Here is a 27,182-nt window from a genome sequence, read left to right as displayed (position 1 = left end):
AGGCAGCTGTCATTATTACCTGTGATATTCCTAAAAGCTAAATGCTTTAGAAATCCCTCAACAATGTATGGATTATAGCGTGATTTTTAACATTTTTGCAGTATTTATAAACCGTACAGTTGCATTCTTGATGAAATAGGTATCATATATATCAATATGTAAATATATGTCTGTTTAGATTCTTAGTCAAGATTTAATAAGGAGCATAACTCCAACATATTTCTGTCTTTCTGCCGAATGCAACTTAAGCCGCTTGTGTGTCAAAAGTCCTGATTAGTGTTCTTGAGGTGTAATAATGCGTCATTGGCGAGTTTTGAGCAAGACGGTTCTTGCAGTCATGAGTCAGTCGTATTTTCATTCATTCATTCATTCATTCATTCATTCATTCATTCATTTCCTGTATATAGTAATTGGAAATTGAACATTTAGTACATATTAATCATTCATCAAACAGTATTTTTTTTGGTCAGTCAAAAGCAGTAACAGGTATTTCAATAGAATTTAAAATACATGGAGTTATTATGATTAGTTTGGGACAAACTTGCTCTTTGTCACTGTAATAAAAAAAAAAAGCTTTCCGATGTCATTTTCCTTTACGAGATTCACGGTGCTTCAGGCGTGTGTGAATTGTGTGAACTGACCAAAAACCTTTCTCATATAAAATGTCACATGTCAGTGACATCATACACCAAAAAATTTTTCCTGTGATACTGCTTTTATTTTGTTCCAAAGCTGCCACTTATGACACATGTAGGCTTCAGTAACAGCACCTGAAACTTGACCAGTGACTGGTATCTGTCCCTGAGGTTATTCTTATGCTACTCCAGCTCATGCTCGCTCTCTGTGCCACCCAATGCGTCACTCTGGTTCACATTACTCAGTAAAAGCCCAGAGCAATGAACTCCAGGTGATCAGGTAATGACTCGAGACTTTGTGAGCGTCAGTGTCAATCCAGTTTTGTAGGTTGGATTATTTTAGTGTTGGCTAGAGTGGCCGGTACTTCACTGAACAACGGTGTCTACTTTTACAGGAAAAGGAGACTTTTATTCATCATCGATGGTTTTAAACACAACGTTTTGAAATGACTTTCCTGTTGGAAAGTGGAGAATGGAAAGACTATCGAATTACAAGGATAGGCTCTGACACTGAGACTTGAGTCAATGCCAGAAGAGAACACTTATTCCTAACTTAAAGCAGGGTCATTTTTGTATGAGGTCTAATTTGGCTATTTGACATCTACCTTTTGGGAGTGCTAACATTTCTGACCGTCTTAGCCCTGAAATGGCACTGATGCAAAGTGCAGTAACCCTAGTTGTTGTCAGTGGTGTAACTCAAACCGTGAAGGCCTGAGGGGCTCTGAGCTGAAAATGAAACCTTTCTGAAGTGCTGGCCAGTCAGTAGGATCCACACTAGCAACCTGCTCCTCACATTCCTGACATATCTGTCTCCCTGATAAGACAATGCAGATGGTTGAAATGGGGTGGGGCTGCAAAAACAACACTGGTCAGAGAAAACTGGAGGAAATGTGTTTCCAAGTATTTAGTTCTGCTGTTTTCTTTCTCTCCTCTCTTTGGAAGAGATTGTGTATTAGAGATAGCGATTCCTGTTTGGAGCAGTCTTTTATTATAACCATACAACCAAATAACATTGGACAAGTTGACACCGTATTGCAGTATGATGAGTTAGTTAGATAGTTAAACATTAATACAGAGAAAGAAACAAGTATATAAACTCCTGCATATGTCTCGACTCGTCCAGAGCCTTTAGCCTTAGAAAGTGGATGAGACAGCTCATGTATTCATGACATTTAAGCCCAGAAGGGCAGCTTAACAGCACAAAAACTTTTTTTACAGTGGTGTTAATTGCAGTCATTAGTGTGTCGTAGTAGAAGACAGTACGATGTGCCAATAAGAGCATATTGGAACCTATCCTGATAAAATATCATAACTTATACAGTTTAGCTGATTGAATGATCATTTCACACGCGCTGATACACAACACCACAATGAAAAAAAGCCAGAAAGTCATTAACCAAACAACTAGAATAAATAAATAAACAAATAAATTAATTAAAAAAATATAGTTTTTAATTAGAAAATAATTAATACAAAAATCTCAGCAGTAGTGCAAATATGAAATTATTTATAATGTTTGTCCAAATTGATTTGTTTAGAGGATTGCTCTGACTTGACCAATGCAAACAACGGAGAAGGACAATTCTCTCTGATTTTCACTCGATATGCTTTGCTCTTAAACTAAATCTGCTTTAAAATATGTATAACATTTTGCACATCCTGCTGCACACAATGCAAATCGCTTAACTGTTTCAGAAATCATTGTCTTCATCACCAGACTCGTGGAATTTAAACAGCTTTTACACTTGAAACTCTTTTCAAGCGCTATCTCAAATGCTGTACCCAGACAATGTTTTATGGACAAAAACAAGATTTTTAAATGTTTAATTACACAAACATTATTAAAGTAAGCGACATTAAAATCTCATTAAGTGCTAATTCATTCTCAGTGAAGCTCCAAATCTAAGTGACTTCAACAGACCATGATGGATCTCTCATGCTCAATGGCCTTTGCCCTAATTTAACAGAATCAATAAGCCAAATTAGCCCAAGGTTCTCGCCAAGAGAAAGGCTTGCTTTTGAGGAAGTGTTGATCCTTGAAAATTGGTTAAAAACGAAAGCTAACCATACAGAAATCCTGACTGAGGCTTTACATCCCAGAGGCACAAAGAGGATTAGTTAATTACCAGGATTTTCCTTCTGTTAAAGCTGTGCATTCTCTGGCTGAACAGGAGCAGATGGCATTGTGTGCTGGATTATTCTCTACAGGGTTACACCACGTTACAAACCTTAACTCTGTCACTGTTTGTTTATGTTCTCTGCAAGTGGAGGAGCTTTTATGCGGGTATGTCTTTTACACAGCAAGAATATATTGGGTTTAGGCTGCAATAAGCAGTTATTAAAGAAACTTTTAAATGATTTTTTTTAATTCTAATATTCACATATACCACGAAGGGAGCTAATTGAGACGCACCCTTGAGATATACACCTTATTCTCAAGCAATTACTGATACTAAGAATAAGTCATTTTTGAGAGGACACAATAGATGCTAGATTTTTTAAGGTAGCGTTTAATTTTGTAAAGGCCACAGTCCGTAAAAAAAGGTCTTTTTCTTATAGAGCAATTGTGAAAAATACAAACAGCTTTAACAGACCTGAAGCCCACAAACACACCCAAGTGGATTTTAACACTCAAAAATCACAACCAACAGAAATTTGCTCTTTGTCCAGTTATGCTCATTTAAACGTTTCTGAAATGCCTCTTCTAATCGCTGCTTTGACATTTCCCTGGCTGTTTTGTGCTCGCGGGAGTAGAATAGCTGAGCTCGCTGACATGTTCGATCTGTAAATGTTCAATTTAATTGGAGTTATTGAACTCCTTGCTGCTTTTGCCTTCATATTTTTTTGATCGATTATGTGCTTTAGCTGGTAGCATGTGAGTTGGAAATTGCATCATGGCAATTGGTGCATTTTGACTTGAGTGCCAGATATGTTAACGATGAATCTCAAGCAAAAAACCTGAGCAGGCTAAATGTAATGAGCTACGATGGTGATTCCATGTAAAAATTACGTTTTACATGCAACTGCTCGTTCTTGAGATATCATGGTGACAAGAATCTCAGATGAAGCCAGAAAACAGGTCTTAAGTTCCTGGGCATGAGTGTGTACATAACATTTCTGTATGACAAACAGGAAAGAAATACTATCCACATATTTAAATCAAGGGATCGATTGGATCAACTCAAAAAATTTCAACTGGTCGTTAAAATTATAATTACAGTGCATCTGGTAAATATTCACAGCGCTTTACTTTGTCCCCATTTTGTTATATTACAGCCTTATTCCAAAATGGATTAAATTCATTGTTTTCCTTAAATTTATACAAACAGCAGGTTTTTCAGCAAGGATGTCTCTGTACATAGCTGCATTCATCTTTCCCTCGATCCTGACTAGTCTCCCAGTTCCTGCCGCTGAAAAACATCCCCAGAGCATCATGCTGCCATCACCATGCTTCACTGTAGGGATGGTAATGGCCAGGTGATGAGCAGTGCCTGGTTTCATCCAGACATAACGCTTGCCATTCAGTTCGATCTTTGTTGCATCAGACCAGAGAATTTTGTGTGTCATGGTCTGAGAGTCCTTCAGCGCTGGAGCTCATTCAGATTGACCATCAGGTTCGTGGTCACCTCCTTGACTAAGGCCCTTCTCCCCTGATTGCACAGTTTGGTCGGGCAGCCCGCTCTAGGAACAGTTCTGGTGGTTCCAAACTTTTAACAGATTTTACATTTACAGATGATGAAGGCCACTGTGCTCATTGTGCCTCGATACAATCCTGTCTCGGAGGTCTACAGACAATTCCTTGGACTTCATGGCTTGGTTTGTGCTCTGACATGCACTGTTAACTGTGGGACCTTATACAGACACGTGTGTGCCTTTCCAAATCACGTCCAATCAACTGAATTTAACACAATTGGACTCCAATCAAGTTGTAAAAACATGTTAAGGATGATCAGTGGAAACAGGATGCACCTGAGCTCAGTTTTTGAGTGTCATGGAAAATGCTGTGAATACTTATGTACATGTGATTTTTTTGTTTTTTATTTTTAATAAATTTGCAAAGATTTCACACAAACTTCTTTCACGTTGTCACAATGTGGTATTGTTTGTAGGATTTTGAGGAAAATAATGAATTGAATCCATTTTGGAATAAGGTTGTAATATAACAACATGTGGAAAAACTGAAGTGCTATGAATATTTTCCGGATGCATTGTACGTATGAATCCATTCAACCACTTGTGCTTGGGATATTGTGGTGAAGAGAATCTTGGATGGACATACAACATCCCGAAAACATAATGGCGCCAAAAAAAACAAAAAAAACCCACACAAAAACAAAAATTTGCTAATCAACCAGGCCGAATTCTAAGGCAGAAACTAGGATACACAGGAAGCAGTAGATATCAGCAAAATGACCAGTGCTGTGTCCCAAATTACCTACTTATATTACGCACTTAAACTATGTACTTTCGGTGAAGAAAAAGCATATAATTTTGAGTGTGAGGCAAAAGAGTACACGATTACAGGAACATCATGTCATTGAGGAGAAAGTGGTTTGTTACGCAAAACAAACTTCTCATTGCTTTTCAGCATTTTATCTTTCATTATTCCTTATTTCATTTATACAATATCAGTTCATTTACCACTTCCTTGATTTATTTTTCCACATTTTATACATTTACACTTTGTTTCTCCTCCGTTGTGTAAGGAGTTGTGGGAAATATCAGCTCAAAATGTCCACGGATAATACACACATCAAAAATGGACTGGAAATAGTAGACCATGCGGTTACATTTGGGATCCTTACTTCAACATACTACAATTCTGGACACACTATTTCTTAACTCGGATACTGGTTAGGCAAACTGGGATGATTAAGCTGAGAGGAAGGGTGTGGTAGCAGGGGATTCTGGGAGAATGTGACAGCAACAATCTGCAACTAGCATTAACTATAATTGAAGGTGTAAATAAGTACAGTGTAGTTTGAAGGGTCAGTGAGCAAATCCTAAAGATAACAGAATAAAAATGAAAGGCAGGAAGTGGATACTGAACAATGGTGATGCTGCAGTGGTAGAGAAAGTATAGCTAATTAAGCTGAATTAAGAATGAGTGTCTGTACAACATCAATTCAAAGAGCAGCCTCAACTGTACAGACAAGGAACACACAGTCCATCCTGACTGACTGTCTCTCCACCATCACCCCACCCATGTGCTCTGTTCTTTTTGTGTGTATCTGCATGCACAGTGGAAACCCAAGCAGAGAGAAAGCATGTGTTTTATTCCACAATATATAATTCAGCTCAGTTGCTTCATAATCTTCATAGCGCCTAAAGCAAAGCCCATTAGGATCATCCACACTGTTGAGCATGAGCCTTTTTTTATAATGTTAATGTATAACATTACAAAAAATCTCCTTTAGCAGCAGGATAAACAAGAAACATGACACACTGAGATGAAAAGGCTAGTCAGTGTGTTTGTTTGTGTGGCTAGCAGTAATTAGGAGCCGTGTGTGTGTGTGTGTGCATGGTCAGGAGGGAAGAGATTCATTTGAAATGTTCTTGGAAACATTTAACTTCCTTTGACATGCCCCTCTGTCCCCATGGCAACAGGGTCATTACAGGAGGGGACTGGACCATCTGCTGCTGTTGGCTGCAGGGGTGTGGTGATGACTGTCATTGTGTGTGTATGTGGGAGAATCACTGTCTGCCAGAGGATGGTGTTTCTCAGTGCGTGTGTGTGTGTGTGTGTGTGAGTGAGAGAGAGAAAGAGAGAGAGAGACAGAGAGAGGGATTCTTTTCAGAATTATATTTGCGTTGTTTTAGGGAACAATGCCTGGAAGTTAGTATCCCAAAAGTAAGGAATAAAACACTTGTTGGGTGTGCTGTTAGTTGAAAATAATCAACAAGGAGGTGATGATTTGACACAGAGCAGAGTTTCTGTTAATGTCAGAGTTAATGTCACCTGACGTAATTCTTTTCCAATAACATCCTTTTTAGACCACAAAGATTCGCCAAAGAGATTTTTGCTAATTTTCCTTTAAAACACATCTTTTATCCATTTATAGGTACAATTCGTGGAGCATCTACAAGACAAATTAGTTCCTAGTATCACTTTATAGCAGCTGACACCAGAGACTCCTTCCCCTCAATGTCCATAAATGTGTCCTCCTTAATCCATTTATTATTACTCTTAGATTCTGTGGGCGGCCTCAGGTGCCTGTGAAGCATAGCCATGGGTCTGTGATGTTTATTATATTGCTTCAATCCACATTATCTAAATGTGATTTTTGTGGGCCCAAGCACCAAAGTTAGCTCAGTTCTGAGTTCAATGCTGCTGTTATAACAAATATAATTAATCAACACCTTCTGACCAATTAAATTCAGGAACAGTGGTTTAATATTAATTAACTAACCATTTAACTATCAATGGAAAATCTGTGCAATAACAGAAATGTCTTATCAGCTTCCTTGGGTCATGATGACCAACCAAAACCATCCACATGCCTGAGCTCTTTGTCTCCAGGGCCACCTCCGTCTCCCGAGTTACCGAATATCTTTTTAGAAATGCTCTAAAAAGGGCAATTCAGACTCCCCACAATCGACTATAGGGCCTTGCTAGCCAATTTGAACAAAAGCCAAAAGCCAGTTTACTCCAAGGACAAAAAAAATTCTGGGATTTATTCCATTACACAAGTCAACGCAATATCAAATATAATAAGAAAAGGGAATGCATTCTAAAAGCCCCACTGTTAAGGGCAGACAACAAGAGCAGAGCAGTGAGGAATAACAGCAGTGCCAAGGTGCGCATTAAACACAACCACAGGGAGAAAAGGACTATAACCTGTATATTAAAACACATGCACTTAATTGCTAAGTGGACTGCCATGTGCATGCTGCTCCAATTAATGCCTGTGAAAGCTGCAGAAACTCCCTGTAGATCAAAACACACACACACACACACAGCGATAACAGTAATACGCTATCAAGTCATTGGTAAACACATTAAGCCAAATCAAAAGCTGCACACACACACAATGCTACCCCACCCCATCCCCCAAAGAACGAACACACACACACGCAGACACACACACAGACAGACACACACAGACAGACACACACACACAACAGAAGCTGCATTGAAGGCAAAAAAAAAAAATGCAATGATAATGAAGTACCACTCAATAACACATGTGTATCTCACACATAAGCATGATTGCTAGAGAAATAAAAGGAAAGATAGAGATGAGATAGAAGGATATTGTTCTGGGAGGATGTGGTCCCCTGGGCTAGGCTTTTATTATTCATTCTTACACTATTTTACTGGAGCCTTTATCTTGGAAACAATACTTGCCTATTTTAATATTACTATTACAATAATATTAGCTGCAGGATGTTTCACCAGAGCAGCGATATAACCGAATATTAATCAGAATGAACAGATAATGTGTTCTAGTTAAATACACTACTACGGATACAGGTTCACAGGGCTGATGCTCATGCTGGTGTGAATGAACTGACAGATATGAAGCTTGTAAGACAAAGACAAAGAGTTTATTTGTTCATCTGCCTGGTCAGGATCAAGGTGGTTTAAATGAGGCCAGATGAAACCTGAAATTTGTTAGCAGCAGTAACAGAAATAATAAACAGTGTATATACAGATAGTGTAGCATATATAAATATATATATAAATAGATAGATAGATAAACTAGGTGTAATCTATGAAATAAAAAATAAGTACATTATAATTATACTACACAGAGAAAAATATTATAATTATATTACAGCAGGGTGGAGCAGAACCGCAAGGTGGTGAAGTGTTAATGAGACATGAGTGTCCTATCGGTGTAGTGTAGAGTTCAGTAGATTTAGGGTTGTAGGGAAATAACTGGCCCTGAACCTGCTGGTTCTGGTGCGGATGGACCTGTATCTCCTCCTGGATGGAAGGAGGTTGAACAGTTTATGACTCGGGTGGGAGGAGTCCTTGATGATTTTGTGTGCTCTGCGCAGACATCTACCGTGGTGAAGAGACTAAATGGCAGGAAGTTGTGTGCCGATGATGCATTGGGCGGTTTTCACCACCCTTTGCAGTGATTTGCAGGATATCATCAGTGTTATTCACTTCACCTGTCACTGCTCATAATGTTATGCCTGATCCGGTGTACGTCATTTTAGCTCTGTGTGTGTGTTCAAGCTACAAAGTGTGCCACAAACTAGCCAAACCGGTGAACATAAGTGCCAGTGTTATAGACTCAACATGTGATGATGTCTGTATGTTGATTGCACTAAACATATACTCGTATAAACTCAGTGTTTAATCATATTGATTTAAGTCACTTGAACTTGTGGTTGAAGAGAAAGTCCTGAGTTTACAAGCATGAGTTCTGATTTGAGTTGCAGCATAAAAACAGGTGCAATATTGTGTTACAGCCCTACACCACAGTTTATGTGTTATACTTGAATATCAGACTGTTTTTGTTAAACATGTTAAACTGTTATCAAAATGTTATTGTCTCTAATCACACATTTGTTCAGTGGGTGCTTCTAGACACGTCATGTTCTCTGGACACTGAGATTCCTGCCAAGTTTTAGTGATCTACTGAGCAAAGGCTTAGTGTTTAGCTGAGGAACTAAATCAGGTGTTGGAAAAGGGAAATTATATCCGACTATCTATAGGGATTTTTTTATTTTTTGTGACCAGAAAGTCACATGTATTTTCACTCTACAGTGAAACTGACTATAAAATTTGATTTGGCTCTTAAAGACGTTTAATAATAGATTGCAGAAAAGTGAGAGTGGCAATGGCCTTCTTTAAACTTTATTGTTTAAAAGAAGTAGGTTCTTCTAAATGCTTTTGCAGCTGCATATTGATATTGAGCCATTGTGAAGGGACTGACGGTGTGTTTTAGGGCTGAAACGAATCCTTGTGTAACTCGAGTAATTCAAATACAAAAAATCATCGAGGCAAATTAGGTGCCTCGAAGCTTCGTTTAGTTCATTTACTGTAACTACACACAGAGAAGATTCAGGCCAAAGAAAACGGCAGAAAGTTTGGGATAATTTCAAACTAAAGCAGACAGAAAACTCTGTACAGTGTGATTACTGTAAGACTGAACTGGTGTACCACAACACTACAAGTTCCATACTTCAACATCTCAACCGTGAAACAGTGAAGTAAGTTTGATATTCGGACATTAGACATTCGGAAGCGAATCAGTGAAGACATATTTTGAACAAGAGGTGTACCTCGTAGGGTTTCCAATTAGATTATTTTGGTACTAGTTTTGGGTCACAGGGTCACATGACCTAGAAGGTATTGAAGGAATAGTGACTTTTTAATAAAAAAATTTATTCACATGACACATAATTAATACTATCTATTAATTAAATTATTATTAATAAATTAACAAAAGCTGTATGCAATGACGCATGCCATATGTATATTTAAGAAGAAATTAGAATAACTGGGGGACGTAGCCAGGTAAGTAACAAGTACCACATTTCAGTTGTACAGAAATTTGTCGACGGTCCCTAAAATACCGCTTCCGAATGTCTGTCTAATGTCCGAATATCAAACTTCACCGCGTTAATATATCATACACACACAGTCCCCGCTTTAAGTCCACGGAGTTGACACAATCTTCACACTTAGCTTAAATCAATATGAACGTTCGCACTTAGCTTAAAACAATATGATTACTAGTTGAAATTAAATCAGTATGGTGGCTAGTTATGATGTCCCTAATTTAGCTTAGTTTTGTAAAAGCCTAGGCGTCATTCATTTTGATAGCCTCACTCACTCTCTCTGTCACACACACACACACACACCAGACATTTAAGAGGGTTTATTCTCCAAATAACTCTTTCATGTTACTCTTGTTCTTGTTCCAAGTTACCTTCCTTTGCACTAATTTTTGCCTCTTACATAAGCCACAAAGTCAAAGTTAAGTTAAGTTGCACAGCATAAATGCAATGTTTAGGTATTATTATTATTATTATTATTATTATTATTATTATTATTTTGTTTTAAATTGTACTATGTTTACCTTTTTTTGAAGTAATTAAGTTTTTTATTTATATATTTGTATTTGCATTTTGAATGTCAATTAAATGCACTAAATAGGTTTAGATTTTATTTGCATATTTGTAAATAGGAAACAACTTATTTGTTCATTTTTAAGAGACTTGTCTTATTTTCTCTTGCATATTTTGTATTCCTCTTTAATAAAGAAAAAGTACTTCTTATCCGATTACTCGATGGAATAATCGGCAGAATTCTCGATTACTAAAATAACTGATAGCTGCAGCCCTAGTGTGTTTCAGCTTAATGCTCTTTTAACAATGTTTTTTTACCTATCTTCTCTACATCCATCATGACATAATAGACAATGAAAAATACAATTTAATTCACAAGATGGGTTTAATGCGTGATTTCCGCTGTGTTGTTCCTGAGTAAAGGAAAATGGATGGAGTCTCTGGTGTGAAAGGTAAAGCTGTATCTTTCTATTTTCCCACACAGGAAAGTCATTTAGTGATAAATCATGGGAGCGTGCTGTGTGGAAATCTAAACAGCACTATCTGCGTTAATTCCAGTGTTCAGTGCGACTCGGATCAGTCGGTGATGCAGAGATTACTGTGGCGCTATCTGAAAGCCTGTGAAATCCTCGCGCTCCTATTCACACCGAAGCCCATTTAAATAATGCCTCGCTCACGGACGCCTGTTACTCAGCACAATCTTTGCATCTCTAATAAGCCTGCAGCTTGTGTGATGAGCTGTTATGTGCAGTTTGAGCTGTTATGTGCATAGATTAACACGCCATTTCAACATCGTACAGCTCGTTATAGGATCTTACTTTAGATCAATAAACAAAAACACATGCATTTTAACAGAGCTCTTAATTTGCTTTAGCTTTTATCTTTATCTTTTGTTTGTAGTCTGCCATTTATTATTTTGAGTTTGTATTTCCTATATTTGTTTTATGATTGCCGTTCCCAGCTTTACACCACAGCGCTGGTGAATTCTATATCGCTTTGTCTTAAAACATGACGTTTTGAATCCACCAGGAATGGAAGGTTTTTTCCCCCAAAGGTTTCCAGGCTGTTTGAATAGAACAGAAGCATAAACCAGGCTTTGCACTGCACCAATGTTTTATTCAAGGGCAAAGCTTTTTTTGTTTTTCACACCTCTGCCCTGGTGGCGCACTTCCCGGTTTGACCTTAATTGTCGGGAATGACAGCTCTGAGCTAGAAGACTACGTGTCAGAAGAATGGGGTGGGACAGGATTAAGAAGGAGTATGCTGATTGATGTGACAATCACTTTAATTAGTTTCTCCACCTTGCATTTATTATGGATATTGGTGAAAAACTGGGTGGATGATGTATATTTCCTGGCAGAGGTGTCAGATAAGATCTTTTTCTAAGTGCAGGCCTGGAGAATGCCTGTGCCTGTCTCCAGCTGGGCCATAAACCCAGGCACTAAATCTCTCACACACACACACACTCTTACACACTTACTATGAGAAACACATATCACTGCATGTGCTCTATCTCCTGCAATATTAGTGTTGTTTGGCGTTGTGTCTTATGAAACCCTGCAGAAGGCAAAAGTGACCTGAATATATAAAACCTAGGTATGTCTACAGTCAGAGTCAGAGGCTTTTTCTCTTTGTCCCTCACTGATGTCCTTTAATAATCACAGAATAATGTAGAAATGACACAGGATATCCAAATGCCAGTCAGGTGCATCCCTTCAGTGCAAGAGTGCATCTGCAAATGGATTTATGTCAGCTGGATGAAGAGCTACAGCACATCCACAAAGCTGTTTCCATCAAAATGTGCAAATAAATAGATATAAAACCTATCACAATGGTAATCAACAAGCAGCTCACGTGCTTGTGATGTAGCCGTTGGTGATGGGGACCAAGGGCACTAAGCTATGGTGAAATGAAGCCTTTGACCGTCATTGTTCCTGTAAATAACTATAGTAAGATCAGTAAGTGTAATTGTAGCAAGTGGTAAGAAAAGCAGCATGTGTTTGTTGTTCTGGCTTTTACACATGGCTATACAACTTGCACAATTCTGACACCTTTGTAGATTATCTTTGTTGATTAGATTCTATTTTGCATTACAGCATTTTACATGAACGTAGAAAGAAGTGTGAATGTGTATGTTGAGATTTCTGTGGAGATGCACCTGTGAGAACTGTTCATATTTAGACCAAATGCAGTGGTGGATGATTTATTAATTCATTACCTTGCATTACCTTGACTAACCCTTAATATTTTTGTATTCTTGTCATGAATCAGGAAGAATATGGGACATAAAAAGTGTTTCCCTGTAACTGATTAGCTCGTTGGCACCTGATGACTTTGCAGGATGACTTTCCAGAATAAGTGACCATATGGCAGTGTGTGAAACGGAGCTGCTTTAGGAGCAGAGAGACAGGAGTCCCATTAGAAATCTCATTAAACACGCCGTTAAGGTCTGTGATCCAAACAATTAGATTAGTCCACTTTCTGGTCCAGTCAAAGCAAATCTGTTCCGTCTCATCACGTGCGTACAACAGATGGATTCCTGGTCCGTTGTGCTGGGGCAGGCCACCAGGCACGCTCCCAAATATAACACTGCGCTCCACCGACCCACTCGCTGTAGCGGCAACGAGTCAGTGGTGCTTCAGTACTGCTGCAAATGAATCGTTATCCATATGTCGTAAGCCATAATGCTTTGATCTAAGGTCAATAATCACAACATGGTGTGATTTATTCTGATAGAAAACTGGATTGGCTTCTGTTCTGGACACAGGGCCTTTAATACTTGGCATGTAATGAGTATGATTCTTTTTTTCCTCTGTTAGGCCTCAGAAACCATCATGTTGGACAAAACAGTGACAATTTAAGTCACACCCGGGAGTCACCTTGAGTATGGGTCATGAAGTCAGAATGACTTGTTTTTGTTAAAATATTACCAAATGTCAAGAGGCCAGTGTGAGCGCAGGCCTGAGAAAACAAACTTCGCCTTGCTGGTCTTTCTTTTGTGGCAGGGAAACATGTGAGCTGCTCTGTTGCTCGCATTAAATCCCACACACCCTGTGGGCAAAGTCAATGGACTCTTTGTGCAGAGTGCGCGTGTATGAGCATGAGTGTGTGTGTGAATGAGCATGTGTGTTCCTCATCATCAGAGAGGGGACAGCGTAGAGATGTGAGACGAGCAATTATAGCTCCAGAGACCACAGAGAGGAACATGGTTTGTTCAGAGGTTAGTGATAAGAAGCAACTTGATGCATATCAGTGGGTTTGGTGAGGCGAGAGCCTTCGTAATGATCACCTGTTTAAAAAATCCGTCCTAAAGAAGACTTAACATACACTGGACACCTTAATAGAAGCACCTGCTCAGTTATCCAATCAGTGGATCATGTAGCAGCAATTCAAAGAATACAAATATTTCAGGTACAGTTCAGGTGATGTTCACATCAAACATCAGAAATGTTAAACAATGGTGGGGTTTTTTTTTTAAGCATTTCAGGATCTGCTGATCTCCTGAGCTCTTCATGCACAACAGTCTCTGACAAATTTCTGTTCTTAGCTGCCAGGAAAAGAGCCTAGGTGTGATCTTCTGCTCTTGTAGCTCATCCACATCAGGGTTCAATGTGTCCTGAAATGCACATTCTCTCAGCTTCTGAAGTGACATGTAAAGGTCTGCTCTCCACCACCATCAACATCTAGAGGGAATATCTTTTAGACTTAACAGCTCTGGTGCGGTTCCGGAAACCTGTAGAATCGATGCCAAGGTGTACTGAAGCTGTTCTAGCAGATCGTTTTGGACCAAAATCTGTGATGGTTTTTTCCTTTCCTTTCTGTCTCTTTGTGTGTGTGTGTGTGTGTGTAAATGTGAATCCTCACATTTTTAAAACTGCTGCCTGAAGCAAACGCAGAATGAGCACCAGCGGAGATGAGCTACTTAAAACATGTTATTAAGACACACACCTACCTCTGTCCACAGGGATGTACAGGTAATGCTGAATTCAATGATCTGTGACTTATAACTATAATAATGGATAATTACTTGTAATGCTCCTGCTTCTTTACTGTGGTGTGAAATTACTGAAATGAAGTCCTTTCTATTCATTTTACTCATATTATTAGTCTGTGTCTACAATAGACGTTAATGATTGAATCTATCTATGACTGAATTTGTTGAGTAAACAATAAACATATGAATGTTACTTTTTTATGACCTGAAAGTGTTTTATTCTGTTTATCTGCCTCACCTGTCTCACACATCCACCTGTCTCTCTCGCATGATGTCCATATGTTATAGCTTGTACACTCAGTGCACGAATTGTGAACACTTAAGGCGGAAGACAGAAAGTAAATACAATTTAACTGAACTCTGATCTGTAGTGTAAAATAAACAACCTGTTCACATTTACTAGTTCCTTGTAGTCAACATATAACATAATGCAGGTTTAATAAACAAGTGCTGCATGCACAGGAAATGGATAGATGAATGCACGTGCAGATGGAGAGCTGAATGAATAACAGGTGGATAGGCTAGATGGAGAGACATAAATGGACAGAGAGAGACAAAAGACAGACTGGATGTATTGAATGTGGAATTGAATGAACTGCACTAGGAAATCACACAGGAAATAACCAAGCAAGCAAAAAAAAAAGTAATAAATAAAACACAAACAATCAGGGAAACAAAAACAGGGCCTGAGACCAGACCTAGAAGGAGAGAAGTAGAGAGTGAGTGGGTGATTTGGAAGCTTGGGACGTGAATCTTATAATGAAATGGAAAACTGAACCTTAAGATAAAATCCTGAGAGAGAGAGAGAGAGAGAGAGAGAAACATAGACAGATAGATAGATAGATATTATAAATTAATGAATCACCAAAAGTATTATGTGAATACCTTGGTGGCCAGATACATGCCATTTCTTCACTATGCTTTTTAAATGATCTGCAAGCCAGTTGTTAACATTCCCCTGATCTCCAGAATCCCCAGAACATTTTTAAGCTTGTTTATATTTTTCACTTGTGTGTGGAATTCGGACCACATGTTTGTAATACAGTGCACATTTGCAGACTGTGATAGTCATTGCAGACATTTTTTCTTATTTCGATGTATGTTTGTAAACTGGTTAAAGACTCCATCTGCTACCATGACGATGATGATGATGATGATGATGATAATATAGATTATATATAAACGATGTCACAATACACTAAATTCTTTCTTCTTCTTTTTTAATCGTTTCATTTTTTCATGTATTATTTTATTTTATTTTACTTACATAATTTTACACATTTTCTTCAAATCAGTGTTAAATATTTATTAGATTTTTTTATAGATAAAAAAATAATAATTTTGGGGTTGTTCTCAGGAAAGGTAATAATATAGATATTTTTTTTATAGATAACTTCAGTCATGAGCCTTAGGTTACTGTCTGTGCAGAATTTTTTATTTTCTCATAAAAAAGAAAAGAAAAGGGAAAAAAAGAAAAGGAATGGAAAAGAAAAATGCAGGTATGAGTATTGCCTACACTGTGTGTGTGTGTGTGTGTGTGTGTGTGTGTGTGTGGTGTCATTGTGCCCTGGCATCCCATTCATTACGGTTTGTGTTACCGCCTCGTGCCCAGTGTCCAACCCATGACCAGGATAAACCGGATGTAGATGAAAATTAATGGACGACTTCATAATTTTTTTTTTTATTTTTTGAGAGATAGAGGGGAAAAAACCGAGTGACAGGTGAAAAATATTTCGGTAGCACGCCCAAAATTTCTGCCTAATAAGCAGAGCCAGGAGAACTGATACTTTTTAGTGTTTATAAGTGTAAAAAATCGCGATATGTTACATAATCGGTTATCGGCACATACCCACAGGAGAGTGAAGACAGTAACTGCGGAATACTTCTCACTTTATAAATTGAGGCTTACCTTAATGCCCTGATGCTGGGTGGTTAAAATGAGCTTCGTCTCATCCAGAAGCAACACTTCGCAGTAAAATTCCTCTTGAGTGGAGCAGAAACAACTCATATTTGCACTGAAAAGTCCAATTTTGTTCTTTAAAAACAAATTAATTTGTCTTTGCGCTGTTCGTCATGGTGCTCTGAAGAATTCCGGGTCTATAAAAAAAAACCCCGTCCTGAGTTACTTTGTTCACACGACTCTTTTGTTAGGTATACCCTACAGAACAGGATAATTATTATTTCAAATACGCTTTTGTTTAAAGTTAGCTGTTATAGCAAAAGAAAGAGACAAAAACTCTCAAAAACATCTAGCATCTCTTCAGCATCTTTCTTTTTGACCGCTCGCGCAAACACTTGACGACCCTCACGAGAGCTCTGCGCGTGAGCTCAGGTGTAATTGCTGCTCCTGAGTCCCAAAAGTCATTCCTTTTTATTTTTCTCAGAAAGAAAGTAATCGCTTATTATTAATTTTCACCCAAAGTCGGTATATTATGTGTAAATATATTCCCGCATTAAATGTTCCGCACCGACTTGAAACTGAAGGCGCCGTAAAATTCACTCCTCCAGCGCCCCGTTGCCAAGGAGCGCTACGGCCGCGGCTGGATTCCAAACCGCTTATGAGTCACTACAATCGCGCCCTCTGTAGTGTATAAATATAATAGATTCTAAGCACTATGTAGTGCACTTGTATAGACAAGGTAGAGTTGTTTGAGAGCCAGGCTTTTCGCCCTAATACAATTGTTCTGGGACTCCGCCCTCATGCGTTTCGCTTTTCTAAGTCGGACAGAGCTGCAGTAAAAAAACACACACCTTTTCTGCCATCTGTCGGCAAAAAAGGATAATAATAAAAACATAAAAGAATAAATTGAATTTGGGCCATACCTATTAGATACTCGGGATAGTTCGTTGTAAAAGTATTGTATTTGGACTCTTAATCCACAGGTTTTTTCCTGCATTAGAAAACATTGCAAACAAACAAAAAAAAGTCACTCACTAGTGACGTCATTTTTGAAGAACTTCTTGCAACAAAACTTTCAGTTCATCCACACAAGCATCAACAAACTGCACATTATCACTGCATTATATAGATGCTCTTTAGCTATGCAGGGCTCTGGGCTTAGGCCATTCTAAGCATTGTTGGCTAACACGGTTCATTCTGCAATTTGTACGCTTCTGAGGTGATGATGTCAAGATCACCAATGCCCCAGTAAGGCTACATTCACACATCATTCATTTTTAATGAGAGCTGCCGACTTCGTGACCTGTGCCGACTTTGTAACAGGGACCATTTGCGTCAGGATGTGGGCGCGTCCAGATGTGCAACAAAGTTGAGAAAAGTTTAACTTTATGCAAATATGGAGTAACTTGTTGCAGCAACTACCTATGGAACTGTATAGTGCACGTGATCCACGGCAAAGAGCACACATTGCTTCTCCTTCATCTAGTATGATATGATGCTATTGCTCCACCTGCTAATAAACAAGATTGCTATGGCAAGCAGTAGTAGGAACGCCTACTGGTCGCTTCTTAGTACAGCAACTGGCGATCTGCAGCAATAAAACTGAACGTATTAAACATAGCTTAAGAAAGATAGCCCTGTACTTTGACATTTCCATCTCTGTGCAGTTTAATTGGAATTTCCCTTCTGGCTTCTCCATATAAACATTCATCAGACAATTTGGAGTGATCTGAAGATTGGTTTTCAAGAAGCTGCTGTCTTTAGGTGAATGATCTTTAGCAAATTTCTTATTCTTGAGACTGATGGACGGTTTCAGCTGCAATACTCTCCCTCTGTACCCATGCTCGTTGAGCCTGTTTTAAATAGTTTGTGCTCTAGCTGAATGTGGGTAATTCTCAATGTTTTCTGAAGTCATCTTATGTCTGTCTGTCTGATGTTATCCCTTGTATTATAGCAGCTATAAATGACCATTCACTCACCGCAAGTCATCAGTCAATCTGTAAATTAGTAAAGTCATCTGTCCTGAAGACTTTCTGTTATGGCAAACGTACTGACTGTTACAAAGTGCTGACACTAGAGACTCTTTTCAGAAGTGTTAAATACATGTCTACCTACAGAAAGCTTATCAACAAGTATAGTTTTTAGTGATAGTGTTCTTTTTTAAATAGCATTTTGTTTTTTAATGAATTTATAATTAGGCTTAGTCCATGTCAATGAGCTGTTGGTATAGAAACTACAATATACTAGAATATACACATTGCATTAATGGCTGCTGTAATAAAAAAAAAAAAAAGCAAGACCTTTTGCTACTATTTTTCCTATGGAATGAAATGGAATTGAGGTGGGAGTTAAATGGGATGAGAGGGATTGAAGATGGAACAAGATGGAATGACACTCGAAGAGATGGGAATAAGATAGAACAAGATAGAATGAGATAGAGGAAGGAATAAGATGGAATAATCACTGGAATAAAATGGGAAATCAGATGGGATTGACAGGAAAAATAAAATGAAATAACATGGAATAAACACTGCAATCAAATAAAAAAACAGTGGAATCAGGTAGATAAAGAGTTAAAAAGAAGGGAATTAGATTTAATAGATTGCAATACAGTGGAATAAAATCGATTGAGACTGAAATAGAGAGGAATATGACTGAATAAAACAAATTACGCCAGCATGGGGCAGGAATAAGATGGAATTGTGTCACTTCCGTGTTCCCACCTATAGATGGCAGGTTTGAGTCCAGCGCAGCAGTGCAGTGCGCATGCGCACAAGTAGCCTCCTACTTCACAATATGGCGTAACAGTCGGACTAAACGCTGTTAAAGGAGGAGAATTCAGACACAAAAGAAAAAAAAGTTTTGTCCGAAACGCAAGAAGTGAGTTGGTTGCTAAAGCCCACGTGCTCTGGGTTGTTTGTGAGCGGACATCATGTTTTTATTGGATAATTTCAGTACGGGGCGTTAAAGTCGCTCAACTTGGTGAAGTGGACGAATGTTTGTGCAGGTAAGGAGATTTAATGTTACCTTTGATAGCTCGGAAGCTAAGCTAACAAACAACAAAGTAATGATGCGGCTGAACGATGTCTTTCATTTTCAGTGCGTTTGTAATATTAGCTCTGTAAACTATAAGAGAATATGATTTTTTAACCTTTGCTGTCTTTGGTGAAGTGTAGACCTCCTTCCCGAAAGTTATTTGTTCAGTATGGATGCATGCCAAATCGGTCCAGGCTTCCCGTCCGAGTGCACTTAATCGGATATGAGATAATGGCTTTTACAGCTCGCTTAGTGCACTATACCTGCAACAAGGATGGGTTTGGGATACAGCTCACGGCTGGCCTTGGGTAAATGAACGAAGTAGTATAAAGCTAAACCATCCAAACACTACCAACTACATCCCAAAAAGGCAGTTTACACTCCGAGTGCCTTAATTGTCTGCACTTGGCAAAGTGTCTAGGGGATTTTATCAGCATCATCATCAGTCTATTAAAATAAAGTGCTGTTAAAAGGTTAATTTACGTTTCAGTTTGTATCAACACCACTATTTCATTAATAATACATGATTCGCAAAGTAACAGAAAAGACACAGTTCATAAAGTTCCTTGTGTTCCGTTTATTTAGTACAGTTCTACATTATTATTTGTGCAGTATTTGTATTTATTTATCCTATTTTACGGTTTATTTTTACTTGTTTTTTTTCTTTACAGTTTCTTCTTGTATATAGTATATATTTCTTTCTTTCTCTCTTCCCTTTTTATTAGACCAACTGTAACAGGGCAAAGCAATTTCCCCCTGGGATTTCTTTGAATCTTGAAATAAACAGCACTTAGGCATGTGTTGTTATAGGAGAACAATTTAGAACCATGTGGCCTGATGTGAAGTCGACAAATTGTTAAAGATATCTCTTTTGACAGAAAAAAAACCCCTACTCTAACCGGGTCTCGATACAGGCACGTGAGCTGATCCATAACTGTCTCACAAGATATCAGATTTCTGTCTGCACCAGGCAAGTTTGGAAAGCTCTTAATGGATTAACACCAGAGGAAATTTCAGATCATCTTTCACAAGCTATTCTAAGCTGCACTTTGAAATTGGCACATGCCAACCTATTGTGTATTCCAAAAGTTCCAGGTTTTCTAAAAGAAAATCTCTCAGAAATAAATCAAATGCTCAAACCACTGCTAAAAAAACAAGTTGACATGTTTTAATCCATGTTTTGGTTCATGATAATGAATTGGAACTTGATTGCAGTGATTCTGTCCCTGTTCGTCACCGTATCTTTCTCTCTCTCTGTCTCGCTCTATACACGCATGCACACACACATGCATATATGTGTGTGTGTGTGTGTGTGCATGGACAGTGGAAGCATGTACTCATGTACTGGTTTCATCATGTTGGGACATGCAAGACACTTTAGGAATCCATGTACTACTACATTAAGTGCAAATCATGTTATGGATACTGTTCTACTTTCTACTTTAAAAAGGACACCACAATTGGTTTTATCACATGGTGCAGTGATTTTCAACCACTGTGCCGAGGCACAGAAGTGTGCCATGAGAGATTGTCAGTGTGCTGTGAGAAATTATCCAATTACACTTAATTTGGCCAAAAAATGATTTGGCTACTACAAATAATTTGCCTTTGTTGAACTCCTGTGCATGTGATGTAGTGACTGGCAGAGTAATGAAATACTCCTCCATATCAGTAAGCAGCACAATAATGACCTTGTTAATTTATGACAATAGAAACAAGAACACAGACTATTTTGTACACCCGTGTGAATACACTGAGAAACAGGCAACTTTAATAAAAAAACACAATGGTGAATGAGAGAGCCCAGGATTCATACTGAGAGAGTATAAACAAATTGAGAGATTTTCATTATAGTTTTCATTATATATACTGTGTTAGGCCACAGTGTGTCATTTTGTAAAATGTTTGCTTGCTGGTCTTCTGTGGGATTTTTTAATGTAAAGAATGTGCCATGCCTCATAAAAGGTTGTAAAGCACTGACATAGTGAATATATGGTAAAAATCAAAGACACACAAAGCAGCCTTATATCTGGGAATGGTCAAGATTAATTTTTTTTCTGTCTTGCTAAATTGAGTTTGCCTTCATGCTCCCTCACCCAAGCACCTGCTCAAACATCATTCACCCGTTTCTCAGAAAGAATTGCATCCTTAAGATCAACTCTGAATTCTTGAGTGGCTGGTTTCCAGCCATTTCTTTTCTCTGTATGACTTGTGTGAAAAATGATCAGTCTCAACACAGGCCTGGTTTGTTCTTCATACAGGTGCAATACAGGTGCAAACGCACACCAGCTATACATGGTTCATGTGCTAGCCCACGTCTCTTTCTGGAGGATTGCAAGTTTGAGTGATATCCACTGGATGGATGTTCGAGATGAAGCATCCTTGTAGGACAGGTTTCTGTCTTGTTTGGTGTATGTTTAGTGACTTTGTGATTTTAAGACACTGCTGTAGTGTGATGTGAAGGTTGCATGACTTGTATCCAATCAGCCCATTATGCCCCATGTTTACATTAAGCATTGGTGGGGGGTAATCCCAGTGACTTTGATTGTAGCATGCTTGTAGGTTTAAATATTTCAGAAATTTCTCTAATATTGGTTGAAGTGAGGGATCTCAGTTGAAATAGCTCTCTTAAGAGAGATTGTGCTTTCTGACTTGCTTTTCTGCTTACCATGGTTGTAAAGAGAGGTTCTTTCAGTTACTCTAGACCTCTCCTGGAAACAAACACTGGTACTTGACCAGGGTGTGGATAGTTCTAGTTTCAGGTTCTCAGGCATGCTTTGCCACAGTAAATCCAGTAAATCCTGGCCCAGTGTGTCTACATTTTTTTTTTTTTTAGCTAAGTAAGACTTGAAGATATGCAAAGATTATTCCATCCATTTATTCAGCCATTTTTTTGGTACCGGTTATACTATAAAGGGTTGCGGGAAGCCTGGAGCTTATCCCAGGGGACATTCACACCATGGATAATTTAGAGATGCCAGTCAGCCTATAACACATGTCTTTGAGCTGGGGGAGGAAACTGGAGTAACTGGCGAAAACCCCAAAGCACATGGAGAACATGCAGACCCAACAGACGAAAACCAAACCCCCAACTTGAGAGTTGTAAGGAAATATGCATCATTCCATCGTCCCCCTTAAAGGGAGAAAACATTAATGGTCTTGCAGTAACCCTGTCATCATCTCCCAGTTTTGGGCCTTGTGCCATATTTCCCCAAATAATATTTTGTGGACTACATGAACTATAAGTATAAACTGCAAACGCTAGGTTTCTTATTCAGCCGTCTCTCTTCCTAGTAACTGTGATGAAAAATGCACAAAAGACACCTTTCCTCATTGTTTCTACAACAATGAGCAATTTTGCAGGTTTTAACTGTCTAGCATAAATACACTAATTCTTTGCAAGTCACTCATTTTCCCACACTTCAACTCTTTGGTAAGCATCTCTGAGAGGGAAGACTGTTGAACAAGAGTCCCTGCCAGTGTTCATTTGAAGCTTTTCAGAGCCTCGGACCTAATTTACATGAAAAGAAGAAATAAAAACCCCACCAGAGTACATCCTCCTCCTTCCAGGCTTTCCATTCATTTACACAGCTAAGAGAAATCGAAGGCCGTTGAATGTGCTTTAGCCCAGTGTTGACAAGGGCTTATTCAGAGGACGCCATTCTTAAAGCTTTAGTTCTGCTACAGTAACACAAACGCTGCACGGTACTAATAGCGTCGTTGCCGAGTTGAGCTATACAGGCGGTCGCTGGATTCCAGGCGAACAAACCGGTACGCTGACACGGTGAGGCACTAACAATAGTGTTTTCACTGTTTGTTTCTGGATCCTTGAGCGACACCTTTAACTGAGAATTTTGTTCATGGTGACCAATGTTAGGGACACAATGTAGTCGGCCAAGTGATCGAGTAAAGTATGGATTCAGCCATCCTGCTCACTGTGCCAACTGAGTTGGCTTTGTTTATAACCTTCCAGTGCATCAGTTCCAGCTGAACTGGGGTTGTTCCAATCTGTGTTTACATTTTGATGCCCCAAATTAGTTAGGATGTCAGCTGTAGCTAGTTTACTTTTCTTCTTCATGAAGAGCACACTCATTACAACTATGTGGGTGGGACAAGTGAATCCAGCCTTATGATTGGTGAAAGGCCAGTTTAAAAAACAGCTGGATGGCAGTACATTTTTCCATAAAATCTTCTAAGAAGCTGGTTGTCCACTTGGACAAAATTTTCACTATTGATGAAAGACTTTAAATGAGTTGGAGTGCTAACTGGTTTAGCTATTATTATTATTATTATTATTATTATTATTATTATTATCTTTAATCACTTAGTCAAATTATCATCACTGTTAATGTTGCTTGGGTAGTGTTATATAATTATAATCTGGAGGGGTTTTTTATCTGGATTTTTTCAGTGCCTAATAAATTTCATTCGTCTTCACTAATATACATGTACAGTGTTCGTTAAAGTGAAGGGCTCATCTGACAGATTTTTGAGTGATTGCTCATATCAGTGCATGCTGATGTTTAATTTCTGATGAACTCAGGTTCTCCCAGACACATTACACTTACTCCTTTAGTCATTGTTTGCAGAAGCCATAATATGTATATAATTGGGTTTTTCTTTATTGATCCATTAGCTCCAAGCCATGACCTTTAGGCACCATGACCTCCCACACCACTCCATCCCAATTACAGCCTACCCCCTTCCTCCATACCACTCCCCTCGCTACAAGAGCTCTAATTGAGGCGACGCAGCTGCAATTGGGAAGCGAGCCAGCCACCAAGTGGCCACTGCAGTGCCGGCTTTGAGCACGTGAGCATTCTGATTGGCTCCCTCAGCAGCCCATGTGACCGTGCTGGCTGGATGCTGTCGTGCAAAGAAAAAAAAAAAAAAACGAGGCAGCTCGAAGAGAGGGAGATGGGATGGAGGCTGTCACTGATATCGCAATGGGGTAGGTTTTTGCTTTTCCATCTTTACAGGATGTGCAGCTGATATATTTTTTTTTTTTACTGTCACAAGGATTTAAAAGCTGCTATGGTGAAAGAGCAGCGTTTGGGCATGTGTGTGTGTGTATGTGTGTGTGTGGGGTTGAATAGTGAGGCGGTTCCTCTAAGCCTTTTGTTTTGATGCTTGTTGAGAGGCAGACTGGGTGGGTGTTGGGGGATGTGCACAGATTCTCTGGTACTTGCTTTATCCAGGCAAAAGCGAAACTGTTTGTAGATGAGAAAAATCAAAAATACACAAATGTCCAAATGTCCTAGAAGTGTATTAAGAGTCAATATGGTGGCAGAAGGAGGGGCTGCTGGTTTTACCGGCGATGCTCAAACAAAGCAGATGTGTCATGGTGGTGCTGCTTTTTCAGCACATCTTGCCCTTTTGATAACCTGTATGTGTGATTTTTTTTTTTTTTTTTTTTTTTTTTTCCCCCCCTCCTTTTCTTTTCAGGGTGGTTTGTAGAAATCAGCACTCAAGGTGTACATTAATGGGCATATGCAGCTGCCCTGCTGTGTCTTTGTGGACTAAAAGGAAGGGAAGGGCATTTGCTTAAGCTCTTGCAGCTTGACTGCAGGGTTTTTTTAGAAAGCTGCATGCCGTGAGGCGGGGAAGCATGCTTCATCCAAAAAGAAGGATGCACCTAAGCAGTCGAACAAAATGGATCCCGTTCGACTTAAACCCCCTGACTGCTCTGACAGCACGCGCACATGTAAAACCACATCGGTTATAATAAATAAAATCTACTGTAGTTAACGTTACTCCTCATCCCAGTGATGGATTTTGGCCTCATCACACGTTTCTACATCGTCTACATCTCTAAAGATTTTGTCGCATTGTCGACCATTTTATTCTCCTCGGTCCTTAAACAGGATTTTCACCAGTACCCTGAGGATTTGCTCAGGATATTCCCTACCTATACAAGGCTAGAAAACGATTATGTGTTTACTTTAAACTCATTTCCTGTGTTTGTGCACCGTTCAACATGATGAGGATCATGATTTTTTTTTCCCTAAATGTGTGTCAGCAAATGTGTGTCAGCAGAATATCTGTGGCACTCGGCCGCCTCCCCCAGCTCTCTGTCCATCCACGCTGTTCCATCAATGGAAATACAAGACAAAAATCGCTGATTAGATTACCTTTCTAGCCCTAATTGCTGACAATTTGTTAATCTGACGAACTTGTCTTGCAGCACAGTTAAGTTTCAGAGAAGCCATTTTAGTCCAGCAACCATCAGCCTAAAAGTCTAGCATCTCTCTCCTTCTTTTTAAATGGATAAGTAACATAGGCACCGAATTTTCCATTAAAGCGGAGACTAAAACCAAAAATACACACCTCCTGTAAAAGACAGATGATGAACAAGCCAAATTAAGGCAAATATAACTTCTAATATATTCATCTTCTATAACCGCGGGTCTGACAGCAGTGTTGGCTCTAGTTCAAATCACACATTTATACTAAAATCCAAAAGCTTTCATATAGAAAATGGTTCCTATAGTAACAGGTCACATGGTGGATGCGGCATGCAATCGAAGACTAATCCACCAAAATAAAAATGTCATTCGACAAAGAAAGACAGGTTTTCTGTAAGGAGGTACCTATTAAACGTTTACGAATGGAGATTCTGGTGCAACTGTCCGAAAGGTATCTAGTTAACTTGAATGACTAAAAAAATGATCGAGATGAATGCTGCTATATTCTAAGTGATAACAGGAACTTTGGTTCCATGATGTTCCGTGTAACTATAAACAGTTACATAAAACATAAAAGTAACACTGTATTAGAATCCAATTTGGCATGTCGTGTCTCACCACGCTGTCATTGATTATTTTCGCACACCAGTTGGTGGTTTTTTTTTTCCCTTAATGAATTTCTACACAATGTAGCATTACAGCTTCTGCTCAGGCCACTAATCACACCCGAAGGTATGACTTACTGTCTGACTGTGTGGTGTTTAGTTTTGTAGTCTTCAATCACATTTGGTACCAAGATGCGTATAAACTGGGTTTTATATTTAAGAGCTTTTGACATTTGTTCAGAGAGCATGGTGATGGACAAAGGTACAAAACCAATGCGATCGATAAGAAAGAGGTTACCATGACAACCCTGCTGTAACTCATGTTGCCTTATAGGCATATGGGGGATGTAACTGATTGATTAGCATGTTAGATTTATAAATATTAAGTATAACGGATTAAGCATGGACCATGATAAAGGTTAATCAGGCTAATTTTGAGTCTAGCTCACTAACAGCTATGAAAGGTGTCCTGATATTAAGCTGGCGTTTAACCGTTTACTTCCTGCGATTATGGGTTAACATGCATATCATCCAATCTTAACCTCATCCGATCTATCCCCTGTCCAGTTGTAGCTCCTCTAGTTCAATATATTAGAACTCTGAGCTCTTATGTTCTCAGTGTGTCCATTTCAGTTTCCTCCTTGTCCTCTGGTTTCCTCCCACCTCCCAAAAAAGCATGGTTTAGCTACCAAAAAATCGCCTCCAGCATATGAATGAGTGTGCCCTAGGATGGATTCAGAGTGTATTCTCCTGCCTCACAGGGTAGACATCACAACCCTGACCAGGATAAAGCTCTTA

The 27,182-nt window shown here is 38.9% G+C and overlaps 2 protein-coding genes across 4 annotated transcripts in view; one reads left to right on the top strand and one right to left on the bottom strand.

Annotated features, from left to right (window-relative positions):
- epb41l4a (erythrocyte membrane protein band 4.1 like 4A) overlaps positions 1-17,173 on the bottom strand; it is a 49,382-nt gene extending 32,209 nt beyond the window's left edge. Inside the window, exon 1 of the mRNA XM_058412227.1 lies at positions 16,568-17,173. Coding sequence (XP_058268210.1) covers positions 16,568-16,666 — 99 coding nt within the window. The 5' untranslated portion in view covers positions 16,667-17,173. The remainder of the gene's footprint in view (positions 1-16,567) is intronic.
- Positions 17,174-19,333: 2,160 nt separating this feature from the next.
- The window catches only part of apc (APC regulator of WNT signaling pathway), a 30,182-nt gene continuing 22,333 nt past the window's right edge, over positions 19,334-27,182 (top strand). For 2 of the 3 annotated variants that reach the window (XM_058411133.1, XM_058411131.1), the window contains exon 1: positions 19,334-19,565. The gene's annotated coding sequence lies outside the window, so the exon portion shown is untranslated. Of the gene's footprint in view, positions 19,566-24,230; positions 24,546-27,182 lie in introns of all 3 variants that reach the window. The other variant, XM_058411132.1, reaches the window with a different exon arrangement.

This window comes from Hemibagrus wyckioides, linkage group LG16, assembly GCF_019097595.1.
Source record: "Hemibagrus wyckioides isolate EC202008001 linkage group LG16, SWU_Hwy_1.0, whole genome shotgun sequence".
Classification (NCBI taxonomy): Eukaryota; Metazoa; Chordata; class Actinopteri; order Siluriformes; family Bagridae; genus Hemibagrus; species Hemibagrus wyckioides.
Note: the sequence above shows the minus strand (reverse complement) of the source record. Positions and strands in the feature narration are given on the sequence as shown.